Source organism: Canis lupus, chromosome 8 (genome assembly GCF_048164855.1).
Source record: "Canis lupus baileyi chromosome 8, mCanLup2.hap1, whole genome shotgun sequence".
Lineage (NCBI taxonomy): Eukaryota > Metazoa > Chordata > Mammalia > Carnivora > Canidae > Canis > Canis lupus.
Genome location: NC_132845.1, coordinates 34,407,708 through 34,425,745, shown reverse-complemented (window position 1 = coordinate 34,425,745; position 18,038 = coordinate 34,407,708). Strand labels below are relative to the sequence as shown.

The window sequence follows — 18,038 nt, the reverse complement described above, 5'->3', positions numbered from 1 at the left end:
CATGCTGACGCTTGACGGGGTGCCTGCAGTGGCCTGTGAGAGCACAACACTTCTGGCTTTTGCTCCAGCTTTAGAATTTAAAGCTTTGCTAATGCTTTCTGAAATGCTACTGTTCTCTAGCTGCTGACTGTCTCTTAAGACTCAGCCATAGGGGGATCCCTGGGTGGCGCAGCGGTTTAGCGCCTGCCTTTGGCCCAGGGCGCGATCCTGGAGACCCGGGATCGAATCCCACATCGGGCTCCCGGTGCATGGAGCCTGCTTCTCCCTCTGCCTGTGTCTCTGCCTCTCTCTCTTTCTCTCTCTCTCTCTCTCTCTCTCTCTGTGACTATCATAAATAAAAAAAAAAAAAAAAAAAAAAAAGACTCAGCCATAGGATCTTGTTATGTTCTTTAGGGACAGATAATGATAATAGTAGTAATAATAACATTAGCAGCATTTGTGATTTGAGAATTAATTATGTGTCAGGCATAAGCTAAATGCTTTATACTGCATGATTTTATTCAGTGTTCAAAACTCTTATGAGGGACTGATCCTTTCCTTTTAAGCTCAGGAGATTAAGTGATATTTTCAAGATCAGGGAGCTATAAAGGGCAGAGCAGAGATTGGAAACTAGGACTGCATAATACTGAGACTCATGGTCTCTATGAAGAAGAGAGTATTTTTATAATGTGCATATTTTCTACCTAGTGGCTGACTTGTAGACTTTAGAGCCTCATTTCTTTACGCTAGTGCCTCCACTACTGTTTTTTTTCTCTTTGAGTGCTACACTTATTAAATGTGTGACCTGGGCCTGCCATGCTGGCATCCTTAACCCCTCCGCTTTCACAGAACTCCACAGTCTGGTTTTCCACTACATCAAAATGTACTTTTGAATATCCTGAATGTCTCAGAAGGGATGGGGATGGCACATGCAGCTTTTAAGAAATTGTGTGGGAAAGCAGAACAGAGAGAGTGGGACAGTGGCTGGAGGAGGACAGAAGTGGTTTTGTTTTATTTATTTATTTTATTTTATTTTTTTTATAAAGATATTTTTAAGATTTTATTTATTTATTCATGATAGACATAGAGAGAGAGAGAGGCAGAGACACAGGCAGAGGGAGAAGCAGGCCCCATGCAGGGAGCCCGATGCGGGACTCGACCCCGGGACTCCAGGATCGCGCCCCGGGCCAAAGGCAGGCGCTAAACCGCTGAGCCACCCAGGGATCCCGGTTTTGTTTTAAATACAGTAGATGTGGGATCCCTGGGTGGCGCAGCGGTTTGGCGCCTGCCTTTGGCCCAGGGCGCGATCCTGGAGACCCGGGATCGAATCCCACATCGGGCTCCCGGTGCATGGAGCCTGCTTCTCCCTCTGCCTGAGTCTCTGCCTCTCTCTCTCTCTGTGTGACTATCATAAATAAATAAAGATTTAAAAAAAAAATAAATACAGTAGATGTGAGTGGTGTGTGGAGATGCGAGGAGAAAAAAGGTATAAAATAGAGTATCTGAGAAACTGGGAAAGGATGCTTACAAAGGAAGTATAGTTGCTAGATGGTGGTGAGCAAGACTGTAGGAACAGCAACTGGATGGTTGTGTGATCTCTAACAATGTTCAGCAACTAGGATGCAGTCCCAGAGAGGGCAGTTGGAGTTTGAATGGGGTCAGGGATTTGCCAGGGGAGACCAATGAGGGAGATGGGTGAAGGAGCAAGGAGTATTTTTAAGCATAGGAGAATCATGGATTCTGGAATCTAAGCTGGATAAAGAGGGAAATAGAAGCAAGTGGAGGCTGGTAGAGAGTGAGAGAGCAGTAAGGTGAAGGATAGCTAAGTGAGTAGCAGAGCAAGAGAACTGGAAACATAAGAATATACTGTAGCAGAGGGGAACTCAGCTGGTGAAGTTTCTAGAGGTAAAAAAGTCTAGAGTGGCTATCGGGGAGGAATTGAGATGAATAAAAGGAAACAGTTGCTGGAGAAGGGTAGTTTAAGGAAAGGAGAGGCCTCAGGCACATAAAAGATCACCCAGAGGGGGAGAATACATAGAGAAGGCAGTCTACAAGGACAGATCACCTACCACATGGTGAAGTCACCAAAACATGATGACAGAAGGTCTGGAAAGAGAAACTGTGAGCCAGAAGCTACGTCATCAATGAGCAGGAGAGAGAGGTAACCAGATGGACAGGCGATAACAGAGCTCAGGCCGGGAGAGAATGTGAGAGCAGAATGGTGTGATCTACAAAAGAGTAAGTTATGGGGCTCCTGGGTGGCTCAGTTGGTTGAGTGTCCAATTCTTGGTTTCAGCTCAGGTCATGATCTCAGGGTTGTGAGACTGAGTCCTGTGTTGGTCTCTGTGCTCAGTGGGGGTATGCTTGAGGTTCTCTCTCTCTCTCTCCATTCTGTACCTGCCCCTGCTCATGCATGCATGTGTGACCACTCTTACTCTTTAAAATAAATAAATAAATCTAAAAAAAAAAAAAGTTTGTTGTAGGACCATGTGGGAGAGATGGTGTGAAAAGATCAAAGGGGGGCCAGAAAGAAACTACTCCAGGAGTTGGCCCTAAGGAGTGGGGTGAGGATGGGGGAGTCTGAAATTAGAAAGTCATTTCAATTTCCAATGAAAATACTATAATTCAGAGAAGGATTACCAGTCCTCTTGCACTGCAAATATGAAGAAACTGAATTTAGTGGCTTGTTAGGGGTCAGTCTAAGAATGAACAGTGCAGTCTGTTCCTCTGAGTGTGGTGCTTGGACAGCATGGAAACATGAAACAACTGCTGACCACACAGCAGAAGGTACGCATTCTGGTCTTTGCTCTGCCACCGATGACTTTAGTCAGACACTTCATTGAGTCACAGCTGCTTCATTTATTCTAAATGGAGAGAATCCACCCCATCTATCCAACACTGTTAATGTCACACAGGTATATGTAAGTGCTCTGAAATTTTTTGTTATATTTACTGAAAACAAAGTCTAGAAAGTATAGGTATAGGGTAATTCTTTGCTCCACTAACTTCTGACCATCCAGTTTTTATTCTGAATTATTTTTCTTTCTTATCATTAGATAACTTACCATCATGGGGTAACCTAACTAAAATACAGCAAAAGGTCTGTCCAGTGAGTCTTACTAGGTAAAAGGCACTTATATTTTTTCAACTGGTCTCATTTACTACCCCCAGCAACTCTGAAGTGTATGTTCTTTCTGTCACCCCCGGAACAGGAAGCTGCTGATGGTCCTTGGAAACAACAGGGTGGATGCCTAAAGTGAGCTTCAGTGTCACTTTGCTAGTTACAGGAGAGCCCAGTGACTTTTCTGCGCCCTCCACAGCTGCTTGGGAAGTCACTTTTTGAGAGCGATAAATGTGTCTAAGGTGTTCACTCATCATGTTCCTTTCTCTCAATGAGCCCTTGCTGTAGCAATTCTAGGTACTATTCCCTGAATGTTCACAGCCCCAGAAACACCTTAGGATCGCGAAGGCGAACCTCTGTTCCCTTTCACTGCTCCTGTGACTTGGGTAGCTTCTACCCCTAGATGGTGAGTGCATATTTCAGTGGCTTGGTCAGTCTATGATCTCAGGACTGATTCCCATCTTGCCCTTGACTGGATATACCTTTGCTTATTTACAGGCAGAGATTCTCATTCGTTGACATGTAAATCTCAAAACGTGCTTACTTTAAGAATGGAATTATCCTGCCTTGTATTTTTGGTATCATAGCCTTCCAGTAAGCAGCGGCGGGTGGTATTTCCTGATCCAGCAAACTCTGCCAGGTTCAGATCTGCAAAGCCCAGCTATGAAAGGAAAGGGAATCATATTAATAGAATATCTACTAGGCTTCCATCATATTCTCCTTAAAATGAACATTCGATCCATGTTCTAAACAAGTTCTCTCAAACTTCAGTCATCTGCAGTTTTGGCCATCTGAACAAGATCTGCTCTACTGGTTGCTTATTTCATGTCTTTAGATGGGCTTGTTTCTTTGTAAAAATTTATTACCTATTCTATTCTTGTCTTAAGCAATGCAATCCCTGAAATCAGATTTGATGTGCTAAATATATATATTTTTCTGTACATACTGAAATATAGAACTGTTGAAATAAAAATAATGCTTATCAAACAATTAAAATCATTGCAAGTAGCAGTGGTACTCACCCCACACCATGGGAGGAAATAACAGCAGACCAATCATGGTCATTTGCAAATTCATAAAGCACACTGATCAGACTTTCTTCTCCCTATTCTGGTTCTGGCTCCTTTCCCAGTTAACCATTGCTGACTGCAGACAGTTGCAGGTTATTAAACTCTTACTTTTCATGCAAGAAATAGAATGATTTAAGTGCATCACGTGTTTTTCTTTGGTATAAGGCTGTTCTCCTTCACCACCTTCCACAACATTTGCCCTGCTGATCACACTTAAGCTAAAACTCTCATTATGAAACCTTCTTCTCCCCTTCCCCAAAGCTGTGCCCCACAGCCACCCTCTACGCTGCTCTCCAAAAGTTCAGCTCAAACCTGTTCTTCCCTTTCGTTACTACCCAGGTTCAGTCCCCATTTTCTGCAGCTACCAAAAATTGCCCTGTAGTCTTTCCTGCGATGTTGTTCAACCCTTATTTCTCACTTCCGAGTGGTACAAGAAATATGATTTGTTTTTTTTTTTTTTTTACAAACTAAGTCTGTTCCATTTTTTTTTTTTTTTTAATTTATGATAGTCACACAGAGAGAGAGAGAGAGAGGCAGAGACAAAGGCAGAGGGAGAAGCAGGCTCCATGCACCGGGAGCCCGATGTGGGATTCGATCCCGGGTCTCCAGGATCGCGCCCTGGGCCAAAGGCAGGCGCCAAACCGCTGCGCCACCCAGGGATCCCAAGTCTATTCCATTTTACATGACTAAATGCATATGGAGTCTTTTATTATAAACAACAAAGAATGTTTTAAGTTTGCAATTAAGCATATGTCCCTGAATACCTAATAAAAAGTATTAACCATTTCTCAAACACTGCTATAATATTAAGCTGCCTGTTTTAAGATTTTAAAACACATAAACACATACTGGGCACATAAGAATGACATTCAAGATGAAGATTTTAACTACAGGCTGGAGCATTATTTTAGTAGCTTTTAACTGATACAAAGAGAATGAAAAATAAAACTTACAGGCCAGTTGAAGGGCCATGATTCCTAAACGCAATAATAAGTCAGAACATATTAGGCCACAGTGACATCTACCTAATTTTCACATGGCTCCTCTGGCCTTACTGCCTTTTAGGGGTCCAACAGATCAGAAGAAAAGTCCGGATGTATCCAGGGAAAAGCCACATCTCAATGAGCCTGTGAAGATTCATGTGGCTATTTGATCACACATCATCTGAAGGCCCTATTTCATGCATTACCCATTCCCTTTAAACCTCTAGCATACCTCCTTTTCATCCAAACTCTCTGCTGATGCTTCCTAATTCACTCAGAAGATAAAAGCAATCAAAAGAGTGCTTAACTTCCACAAGCTCTTATTGTCAGCCACACCCATTCACCTGCTTGCAGCTATACCCTGAGTACTATAAATGAACTGGCTACACTCCAATCTGACCAGACACTCCCCTCCCTCCTGCCTACTCAAGTTTGTTGCTTCAAGAATTCCTCGGTCTCTTCTGGATTCTAGTTTCCCTTCTCTACGGAGCCATTCCCATTAGCTCACAAACATGCTAGAGTTTTTACCATCTTAAAGAACAAAAGATCTTGTCTTTTGCCTCCCCACCATCATTCAATGTTCTGATACTCCTTATTAGCAGAGCCCTGATTTTATTTTTATTTATTTTTTAAAGATTTTATTTATTTATTCATTAGAGACACACAGAGACAGAGAGAGAGGCAGAGACACAGGCAGAGGGAGAAGCAGGCTCCCTGCAGGAGCCCAACGCGGGACTAGATCCCAGGACCCCAGGATCACGCCCTGGGGCAAAGGCAGGCACCAAACCGCTGAGCCACCCAGGGATCCCAGAGCCCCGATTTTATTCAAATGTCCATCCTTAGCTCATCCATGTGCAAAAGGAAAGTAACCCGACCTCTAGCTCATTGTTAAATTGTGATTAGTCTAAGCTAGCCATGCAATCCATTTCTATTGCCCACGACTGGTTTAGAAGTGGGCATATGATTCAATTGTGGCCAATGAAAGGTATGAGGAAATCCTGAGGGCTGACTAGGAAAAGCTTTCTCACTCAAAGAAAGACACACATGGAGAAGCAGCTGGGTTTTGTCATATGTGAACGTGTGGACTAAAACTCAAACCATCTGGTGACAATGAGAAGAGCTAGCCAAGAACAAAGTCATCACACAGAGAATGGAAAAATGTAAAGAGAAAAGTAACATGGGTTCTTGATGACATCCTTCAGTCAGTGGATTAACTAATCCTGGAGCAGCTCTACCTCACATCTGCAGCTCCTTGTCATACCTACTTGCTTTGTGAAATTAAACAAACAAAAAAAGTATCTCTAAGTGAAGAGGATATTCTGTTACTTGTAGCAAAGACCACCTGACACTGCAACCAAGTCCTTTTAAGGAGTTACATACTTTTTTTTTTTTTTTTTTAAGATTTTATTTATTTATTCATGAGAGACACAGAAAGAGAGGCAGAGACACAGGCAGAGGGAGAAGCAGGCTCCCTGGGGGTAACCCGATGGGGGACTCAATCCCAGGACTCTGGGATCATGCCCTGAGCCAAAGGCAGACACTCAACCACTAAGCCACCCAGGCGCCCCGGAAGTTAGGTAGACTTGATGGTTAAACTAGCGTCCTGGCTCAGGTGACTGAATTGACGGAGATACTATCAGAGACTGAAAATAAAAGAGGAGTCTGCGCATTTCTGGCAGTATTACTAATTACTTCTATTTGGCAAAAAGGTGAGCATACTCATTAGAAATTCCACATAGCTAGTAAAAGTATAAGGATAGTAGTGGTCATATATTACACAGTGCTAAGTGCGCACAGAGGAGAGGTCCTATTCCACTGGGGGGTGGGGGGAAATGGGATTGGTAATACTTCCCAGGGGAGACCGAATGAACAGATGCGATTGCTTAATGGAAACCAGAGATCATCTTCTAGCAGGGAAGCTGAAATATAAGAATAACATCCCCTAATCAGCTTTTAGAAAAAATGTGCTTATAATTTATTGCTGGATCCAACTGTTCAATCTCCAAGTTGCTTTATTTAAAAACAGCCAACTTGGGGCACGTGGGTGGCTCAGTTAGTTAAGCCTCTGACTCTTGATTTCAGCTCAGGTCACTAGGGTCGTGGGATCCGGTGCTCAGCAGGCAGTCTGCTTGTCCCTTTCCTTCTGCTCCTCCCCCACTTGCACTCTCTAAAATAAATAAATAAAATCTTAAAAAAATAAAAACACCCACTTGAATAGCAATTAGAAGAGCAAACTATTTGATTTTTAAGCTTATTTAGTGAGCGATATAAGTTCCAAAAGAGTTAAAGAACATCTACTTACCTTTGCATAAGCTTTTCCACCTTTCAGTTCCTGCCAAAGATAAAAAACACTGTAAGACTATCATATGATTAAAGATTTAAAATTAAACATATGTCAAATAATTCTGAAGTAGATATTTACATATTTACATGCTGGCAAATACTGATAGTAAATTTATAATAATCTTAAATTCAATTATTTGGCTATCCCACCTCCATCCCCCAAATTATCAGATTTTAATTTAGAATTTAACTTAAATCTGAAACAGGTAAATGGTAAGAAGACAAGCTAATTTTTCTGTTGAAGAAATTGCCAAAAAGTGTCCTTGACATATTGTAAAGAAATTAAATCACTGAAGAAGTGTTAAATTGCCTATTTACTTAGCAAGTACATGAATGACATTGTAGAAAGATTTTAAGCGTTGAAACCCCTACCCTAGAGACGACTGTTACCAATTTTTAGGAACAGTCCAAAAAATGCTATGTGTGTGTGTGTATTTCCCCCTTTACTCAAATGTACCATACTACACACACTGTTCTACGTATTTTTCTACTTTATGTATGTATCAATATAATAGCGTATTTTTTCTACTTTATATATGTATCAATAGCGTATTTTTTCTACTTTATATATGTATCAATATAATAGCGTCCATGTTAATATATAGATACATAAATACATGTAATATTGATGCATGTTAGTATAATAAAATCCCTCTTCATTAATGCAAACAAGACTGGCAAAAGTGAAAAATAATAAATATACAGCGATCTTAACATTTTATTTTATTTGAAATATATAACTGTACACTAATTTGCTAAATCTCTGGATTTAGGACACCACACAGTTGTGAGAATTAAGTGTAAAACACTCAGAACAAAGCCCAGCCCACAGTGTACTCTGTATGTGTGCCTGCCACATTATAATTAGGGTCAAAATCTCCTCTCCCTACCCACTTAAAAAAAATTAGTCTTAGGTGTACAACACAGTGATTTGACAATTCTAAACATTATGCAATATTCATTATGGTAAGTGAAGTCACCATCTGTCACCATACAATGCTATTACAATATTAGTAACTATATTCTCTATGCTGCACTTTTCATCTCTGTGACTTATTTTATAACTGGAAGTTTGTACCTCTTAATCCCCTTCACCTATATTGACCATCCCCTCATCCCCCTCCCCTCTGGTAACCACCAGTTTGTTCTCTGTATTTATGATTCTGTTTCTGATTGTTTGTTCATTCGTTTTGTTTTTTAGATTCCACATATAAGTGAAATCAAATGATATTTGTCTTTCTCTGACATTTCACTTAGCACAATACCCTGTAGGTCCATCCATGTTGTCAAAAATGGCAAGAGTTCACTCTTCTTTATAACATTTCCATCTTTAAAGTGGTGAATTTAGGGGTGCCTGGGTGGCTCAGTGGTTGAGCATCTGCCTTTGGCTCAGGGTGTGATCCTAGGGTCCTGAGATTGAGTTCTACGTTGGGTTCTCTACAGGGAGCCTGCTTCTCTCTCTGCCTGTGTCTCTGCCTCTCTCTCTGTCTCTCATGAATACATAAAATCTTTTATTTTATTTTTTAAAGATTTTATTTATTTATTCATGAGAGACACAGAGAAAGAGAGAGAGGCAGAGACACAGGCAGAGGGAGAAGCAGGCCCATGCAAGGAGCCCGACGTGGGACTTGATCCCGGGACTCTAGAATCACGCCCTGGGCCAAAGGCAGGCACGTAACCGCTGAGCCACCCAAGGATCCCCAAATAAAATCTTAAAAAAAAATAAAGTGGTGAATTTAAGCTCTCTGCTTCTCCCTGTTTGATAGTCAGCCACATCTTATAGTTCAGTACCAGCCCTGTCCTTGAGACACAATGGTAAAGGTCAGAGTAAATGGATTTGGCCTTATTGGGCACCTGGTCACCAGGGCTACTTTTACAGCCCGCAAAGTGAATATTGTCACCATCAGTGACTCCTTCATTGACCTCAACTACATGGTCAACATGTTCTGGTATAATTCTACCCACAGCAAATTAAATGGCACAGTGAAGGCTGAGAACAGGAAACTTGTCATCAATGGAAAGTCTATCTCCATCTTCCAGGAGCAAGATCCTGCCAACATCAAATGGGGTGATGCTGAGTATGTTGTGGAGTTAACTGGAGTCTTTACCATGGAGAAGGCTGGGGTTCACTTGAAGGGTGGGGTACCAAAAGGGTCATTGTCTCTGCCCCTTCTGCTGATGCCTCCATGTTTGTGATGGGCATGAACCATGAGAAGTATGACAATTCCCTCAAGATTGTCAGCAATGCCTCCTGCACTACCAACTGCTTGGCCCCTCTGGCCAAGGTCATCCTTGACAACTTTGGCACCATGGAGGGACTCATGATTCATGACTCCATGCCATCACTGTCAGCCAGAACACTGTGATGGCCAAGGGTTTGGTCAGAACATCATACTTGCTTTTACTGGTGCTGCCAAAGCTGTAGGCTAGGTCATCCTTGAGCTGAATGGGAAGCTCATTGGCATAGCCTTCTGTGTCTTCACCCTTAATGTGTCAGTCATGGATCTGACCTGCTGCCTGCAGAAAGATGCCAAATACAATGACATCAAGAAGGTGGTGAAGCAGGCATTGGAGGGTCCCCTCAAGGGCATCTTGGACTACAGTGCAACTGTCTCCTGCAACTTTAACAGTGACTCCCACTCTTTTACCTTTGATGCCTCCATTGCTCTCCAAGACCACTTTGTCAAGCTCATTTTCTGGTATGACAATGAATTTGGCTATAGCAACCTTATGGTCTACATGGTTTCCAAGGAGCAAGAGCCCCCTTGACCATCAGCCCCAGCAAGAGCAAGAAGAGAGAGGCCCTCACCTGCTGGGGAGTCCTTGTCCCAACTCATTCCCCAATACACTGAGAATCTCCTGACCTCTACACAGTTTCCATCCTAGACCTTGTGAAGAAGGGGAAGGACCAGGCTTTCGTCCTCATTTTCCCTTTGTAATGGCTCTTTAGATGACCAATAATGTCCATTTTTGTTAAAGCCCAAAGGCTGTCTCCATCTTACTTAACCCTCCAACAGCATCTTACAGGCTTGGCTACTCCACCTCCTTTCCTACATCTTTTTCTTTTCTAACCTTCCATGGTGCTGTAATTGCCTGGTTTTACTCCTGCCCCACTGGCTGCTCCTTCTTACTCTCATTTGCTGGACCTACTCCTGTATTCAACTTCTGCAGAGAGAATGCTAGTTGTACTCCAACCATCCATTCCCCTGCTCTTCAAAGTAGTAGACACCTGTATTTTTAGGTGGCCATCTGGCTATGTAAAATAATGACAATTTTCTTCTTTTTAAAAGTTTTTTAAAATTTAAATTCAACTTAAATACACTGTATTATTAATTTCAGAGGTAGAATTCAGTGACTCATCAGTTATGTACAACATCCAGTACTCATTACGTCAAGTGTCTTCCTTAATGAGCATCACTCAGTTACCCCATCCCCTCATCCACTTCCCCTCTAGCAACCCTCAGTTTGTTCCTTATAGTTAAGAGTCTTTTATGGTTTGCCTCCCTCTCTGATGTCATTTTATTTAATTTTTCCTTCCCTTCCCCTATGTTCATCTGTTTCGTTTCTTAAATTCTACATGAGTGAAATTATATGGTATTATGACATTTTCTACCTCCCTTTTGTGCCATGGCAGTGTGACTAAGATCTGGCCAAAAGGATGTAAGAACTGACACACACGAATTCTTGCTCCTCTCCTGTTAACAGTAATTCATACTACCTTGAGTGTTAGAGTGATCCAGGATTTGGTTCAGGGCCTCTTGTATTCTCTATCTACACTTTTTTCCATTCAGTTCTGTTGCCTTTTTTTTTGGATTTCATTTATTTATTCATGAGAGACATACAGAGAGGCAGAGACATAGGCAGAGGGAGAAGTAGGCTCCTCATGGGGAGCCTGATGTGGGACTCCATCCCAGAACCTGAATATCATGCCCTGAGCCGAAGGTAGATGCTCAACCACCGAGCCACCCAGGTGTCTTTTTTTTTTTTTTTTTGAGAGAGAGAGAGACTGTGAACAGGGGGAAGAGCAGAGGGAGAAGGGGAGAGAGAGAGAGAGAGAGAGAGAGAGAGAATTTTTTCTTTTTTGAGAGAGAATTCTAGGCAGGCTCCACTCAGTGCAGAGCCCTACATGGGGGTTGATCTCACAACCCTGAGATCATGACCTGCGCTGAAACAAGAATTGGACACATAAGCAACTGAGCCACCCAGGTGTCCTAATTCTGTAGCTGGTAACTCTCATGTCTCTGTCTCTAGTCTGGCTTCTGAACCTGAGTGCAGACCAGTATCTTTAAATGACTACTAGACATTCCTACTTGGTATCTCATAGAAACCTTCAAGTTAACATGGCCAAAATGGGCCTGCTGATCTCTGCTTACCAGTCCCCAAAATTATTTCACTCTGAACTTTTGCCATTTCAATAAATAGCACAATTATCAACCGATATGCTCAGGCAAAGGTCTAAGAGTTATCTTCAATTCTCTTCCCCTCATTTACATCGAATCCATTAGTGGGGGGTGACCTCCAGAAATACATCCTAAATCATACTGCCTCTGTGGTTATAGTTCCATGCTGATACAAGCTTTCCTCACCTGAACCATCCCCTCCACCTATGTGGCCTATCTGCATGCAGCGGCAAAAGTGATCTTAGAAGATCCTATCTTCCCTTAGTAAAATCCTCAAATGGATTCCAATTATAATTAGCATAAAATCCAAAGTCGTTACTGTGTCCTTTAAGGCCTTACCTGATCTAGTGCCTCCATCTCATCTCACCAAGAGCTTTCCCTCTCTGTTTTCCATATTCCACCCAGGCTGGTCTTCTGTCATTTAAACATGACAGATTTGTTGTTTATCCTAAATAGGGTTTATAATATTTTTGAATCTGTGGCTCGGTATTTTTTTCATCAGTTTTAGAAGAGTCTCAGCCACAATCTCGTTCTCCTCCTTCTAGGGCTCCAATTACAGATATGTTGTATCTTTATGCCGTTTCCCATGTCTTATGCTCTTTTTTGTATTTTCTACTTTTTTCCTGTGATTTTGTCTGGATACTTTCTTTTGTCTTACTTTCCAGTTTATTGAATCTCTCTTCAGTTTTGGTAAACCTGCTGTTAAATCCATGTGTTGAGATTTATTTTTATCTCTTTAGCTTTATTCATTTTTTAAAAAATTTTTAAAAATATTTTATTTTTTTAAGTCATCTCTATACCAAAGATGGGGCTCAAACTCACAACCTGAGATCCAGAGTTGCATGTTCTACTGACTGAGCCAGCCAGATGCCCCTCAACTATTTAGTTTTAATTAGTTATTTTCTCAGTTCTAGAATTTTTTTTTAAGATTTTATGTATTTATTCACGAGAGATACAGAGAGAGAAGCAGAGACGAAGCAGGCTCCATGCAGGGAGCCCAATGCGGGACTCGATCCCAGGACCTCAGGATCACTGCTCCAAACGAAGGCAGACGCTCAGCCACTGAACCACTCAGGCATCCCTCAGTTCTAGAATTCAATTTGCTTTTTGCTTTATAGTTTCTACTTCTCTAATAAAATTTCCCATATTGTTCACTCATTATAGTTACCGTAAAACTTTGTCTCTGATCTCCCCAAAACTTGTATCTTCCATGACTCTGTTCTTATCTACTTTCCTTTCGATTTTTGGTCATGCAGTCAAGTCTCTTGGTGTGCTTGGTAATTTTTGTGCGTGATAACTTGAAGTAATTTGAGGCTTAGAGTAACATTATTTTTCTTTACAGAAAATACACATTTGCTTCCGGCAAGCTTTGAAAGGGGCAGATACCTCCTCTAAGCAGGGGTTAAGCTGATTAGAAGCTGAGTTTCAATCTTTATACAGGCTGATCTCTATCCACTACATTCCTTCTAGGTTGAAACTCTTAGGAAGTCCCAATGAAAAGTCTGGGATGTTTCCCAAGGCCCTTCATGCTGATGGGTCCTGGACTCCAGTTCTTCTCCCTTTAGTCCTATAAAACTGCTGGGATCTCAGCTAGCTTCCTTGCCTCTCAGCCCCTGCTTTTAGCTCAGCTTTTTCTTCCTCTTCTTCTTCTTCTTTTTTTTTAAATAAGATTTTACTTATTTACTAATGAAAGACAGAGAGAGAGAGAGAGAGAGAGAGAGAGAGAGAGGCAGAGACATAGGCAGAGGGAAAAGCAGGCTCCCTTCAAGGACATCATGACCCAAGCCAAAGGCAGATGCTCAACCACTGAGCCACCCAGGTGTCCTAGCTCAGCTTCTTAACCACTGCTTGCAATTTAGCAAATGATTTGAGGGAAAAAGCAATGCCAAATATCAGGCTCAGCTCTTTATACTTCTCTTGTATATATTCTAAGCTTAAGTCTTTACTACCTTGGTGGCTTCTGATGACTTCAAGCAGCTGTTTTTAATATTTTGTCCAACTTTTCTATTGTTCTCAGAGGGAGAGGTGGTCTTTAATAAACTGGTCCATTAATTTCAGAAGTATAAATCTCCAGGTTTATTATAATCTTAAGGCTTGTTATGGATTACATTGTACATTTCTCTCCTCTGACCTCCCAAGATATTTTGAAGTCCTAATCCCTAGTACCTCAGAATGTGACCTTATTTGGAAATACATAGGTAATCTAGGTAAGAATGAGGTTCTAATCCAATATGACTGGTGCTCTCATGAAAAAAACAAAGGAGATGCGAACACAGACACACACAGAGGGAAGATCATGTGAAGACACAAAGGGAGAAGGCAGCCATGTAACTGGAGTGATGCATCTACAAGCCAAGGAATGCCTGAAGCTACCAAAAGTCAGGAGAAAGGCATGAACAGTTTCTGGAGCCTTTGGAACATGGCCCTGCTGACACCTTGATTTTGAGGACTATAAGACAATAACATCTGTGTTGTTTTAAGCCACCCAGTTTGTGGTACTTTGATATAGCACCTCTAGGAAACTAACACAGAGCCTTTTTACTTTCAGGTATGGTATGGTTATGTGCAACTTACTGGGTCATGGGGTGCCCAGATATATGGTTAAACACTACTTCTGGCTATGTCTGTGAGGGCGTTTTTGGATGAGATTAACATTTTAATCAGTCAACTGAGGAAAGCAGATTGCTTTCCTCAGTGTGGGTGGGCATCATCCAATCTGTTGAAGGCTTGAATAGAAGAAACAGGCTGAGAAAGGTTAAATTCTCTCTCTTTAACTCACTGTTTGAATTGGGACATTGGTTTTCTCCTGCTTTCAGACCAGGACTTATACCATCAGAACTCCTAATTAACTCCGGCTTTGACTTGCACTTACACCATTGGTTTCCTGGTTCTCAGGACTTTGGACACAGACTGGATCCACACCACCAGTATTCTAAGGTCACCAGCTTGCAGATGGCAGATTGTGGGAGTTCTTGGCCTCCACAACTGTGTATGCCAAATTCCTTATAACAAATCTATTTCTATATATATAGCTATGTCTCTACTCTATATTGATTCTGTTTCACTGGAGAACCTTGCCTAATACAAGGTCCTACTCCTTTAGGATAGTCTTTTCCTAGATTTTTACATGGGTGCCTCCTCTTCAAATGCTACCTTTCAGAGAAGTCTCCACTGGCCGCTCCCCCTAATTTTCTAAGATGATTTCCTCTCCCTGAGTTATTCTCTATTATCTCATTGTATTTCATATACAACACTTACAACATCCACTTATTTGGTTACATGGTTAGTCTGTCTTTCCTACCACTCTTCCTCCCAGCTCCAATCAGAAAGCAGAGTCCTTGAGGGCAGGAGCCCAATTCCAGTTCACCACTGTCCTTTCAGTGCTTAGAATAGTACCTGGCAGTTTGTAGGAACTCACCTATTTGTTAACAGGTGATGGACTGCTTCCCTGTGTCCTAGGCAACAGAGTGTATCATCAAACTTTTTGATCTTTGTTAAATTTATAGGTAAAAAAATGGTGCCTTATTTGTAGTTTTAATATACATGAGTGAGACTGAGTAATTTTTTATAGATTTGAAAGCTATTTATATTTTCCATTTTGTAAAATATATATTCTGTCCCCTGCCTATTTTTCTAAAGGGCTATTTATCTTTTCTTCTTGATTTATTTGAAGGAGCTCTTTCTATATCAAGGAAATTAGTCCTCTGACATGATGTGCAGATGTTTTCTCTTATAGCTTTGCTTAAGGTATTTTTTTGCAATGTAGAAAACGTTTATATAGAAGAGTTTTCTAATTTTTCTTTATGGGTTCTCACTTTTATTCTCATGTGGCCTTTTCTCTTTTCTCATTGGTTGAAAGATACCAAGACTGGAGTAATTCTCTTGGATCTAAAAACGTGTACCATATGGTGAAGATGGCAGAGCTGCTCTCCCAGCCCTGGACCCCTGGGCTATTACCCAAGAGAGACAGAAACTCTTATCCTGTTTAAGTCATTGCATATTTGGGTATCTGCTTCAGCAGCTTATTGTACATGCCCGAATACACTGAACCTCACAACCTGAGGAACTGGATTATTTCACATGAACTAGTCCTACCTTAAATTACAAAAAATTAGGTTTTTGGTAATAGACTCTGAGGGTTTTTTTTTTTTTTAATTTATTCATGAGAGACACAGAGAGAAAGAGGCAGAGACACAGGCAGAGGGAGACGCAGGCTCTATGCCGGGAGCCCAATGTGGGACTCGATCCCGGGTCTCCAGGATCACACCCTGGGCTGAAGGTGGTGCTAAACCACTGACACCCAGGCGTCCCAACTCTGAGCTTCTTATTATTGGCAGTTAGCTTTACTCTAAACTAATATTATAATGTTATTTATATGTTATTTATATACATACATACATATATGTATATATTATTATTATTTTTAAAGATTTTATTTATTTATTCATGAGAGAGACACACACACAGAGGCAGAGACACAGGCAGAGGGAGAAGCAGGCTCCATGTCGGGATCAGGCCCTGGGCTGAAGGCGGCGCTAAACTGCTGAGCCACCTGGGCTGCCCATATATATTATTTTTTTTTAAATTAAAATTCAAAGACTGGTCATCTTACAAAAATCATGACTAGAATTCCATTTATAAAAGTTTCAATATAAGAGCTACAGCAGCAATTAAAGCAGAAAGAGAAGAAGGTAGGATGCTTTACTTATATCTCAGTTAATGCTTCCAAATTCTGGAGAAAGCAATTATCATAACCATAGTTTGGGTGGAAAAATGGATTTTTTAGAAAGTCAGGAGAGAACTACCTAACGTCTCACAGTTAGAAAGCACGTATCTGGGACTCAAGCTCAGGTCACTACAATGACACATACACTTTCATTGCATTGTACTTAAGGGAAGCTTTGATGCAATTATTGCTGCTCCAAGTTAGACTTTTTTCTTTCTCTCTTTCTTATTTTAAAAAATTTATTCATGAGAGACACAGAGAGGCAGAGGCATAGGCAGAGGGAGAAGCAGGTTCCCTGTAGGGAGCCTGATCTGAGACTTGACGCCAGGACCCCAGGATCATGACCTGAGCAGAAAGTAGACACTCAACCACTTAGACACCCAGGTGCCCCCAAGTTAGTCCGTTCTAAAGGTCTACAATCATTAAAGGCTTAAAACCTATAAAATGTTTATATGTATTTACGCTATATCTTAACTGAGTAGATTAAGCAATGTAAGAATTTAAAATATAGCCACATACAACATGGTGCTATCTGCTCACTCAAAAAGCAAAGAAAATTAAAAATACAACTTTTTATCTCATTAAGAAGGACACAAGACTAAAATGGAAAATAACAAGGCAACGGGCTCTTGCTTTTCATTCTGAGTCCTTACCTTAATTTTCGAACAGGTACATGTATTATTTTGGTAACTTAAAAAATGTATATAAGATATAACATAAAGGTTACATTTTATTTTTTTTTCTTTTAAAGATTTTATTTATTTATTCACGAGAGACACAGAGAGAAAGGCAGAGACACAGGCAGAGGGAGAAGTAGGCTCCTCACAGGGAGCCCGATGTGGGACTTGATCCCCAGATTCAGGATCACACCCTGAGCCAAAGGCAGACACTCAACCGCTGAGCCACCCAGGCATCCCATAAAGGTTACATTTTAAAGCTAATAGTTTCATTCACCTGTAGTGGTGACAAAAGGATTCCCTCTTTTTAACTCCCCAAAAAGTAGGATCATATATTTCTACATATATTAAGTTGATCTACTTGAGATTACCATCTTTGTAGATCATTGGTAACATGCTTCAACCTAATACGTGGAAAAGAAATGATATAAAAAACAAAACACGGCCTTAGAATTAGAAAGATTTGTATTTGAGTCCCCATTTTGCCATTTCCTAGCTATGTGATTTGAGCAAGTGACAACCCCTCTGAACCTCGTTTTCCTGAAATTGCAAAAAATAATACCCATTTTCACGTTTGTTGTTAGACATAATATATGTAAAGTCCCTAAAATAATGCCTACAAAGAGAAATTTAATGAATGGCAGGATAAAGATCAGCCTCCCAAAATAATACAAATAGAGTTAATACTTAAATGTATATCAATCGATAGTGAAATAAGGTTCTTGAGTAATACTTTATA

The 18,038-nt window shown here is 41.0% G+C and overlaps 1 protein-coding gene across 3 annotated transcripts in view; it reads right to left on the bottom strand.

Annotated features, from left to right (window-relative positions):
* Positions 1 to 18,038, bottom strand: part of EEIG2 (EEIG family member 2) — an 87,553-nt gene that overhangs the window by 24,963 nt on the left and 44,552 nt on the right. For 2 of the 3 annotated variants that reach the window (XR_012035259.1, XM_072834770.1), the window contains exons 3-4: positions 7,456 to 7,485; positions 3,645 to 3,761 (exon numbers count right to left, since the gene is read on the bottom strand). Coding sequence is in view for 2 of the 3 variants with exons in the window: in XM_072834770.1 (XP_072690871.1) it covers positions 3,645 to 3,761; positions 7,456 to 7,485 (147 nt within the window). In the remaining variant the exon portion in view is untranslated. The remainder of the gene's footprint in view (positions 1 to 3,644; positions 3,762 to 7,455; positions 7,486 to 18,038) is intronic. The other variant, XM_072834771.1, reaches the window with a different exon arrangement.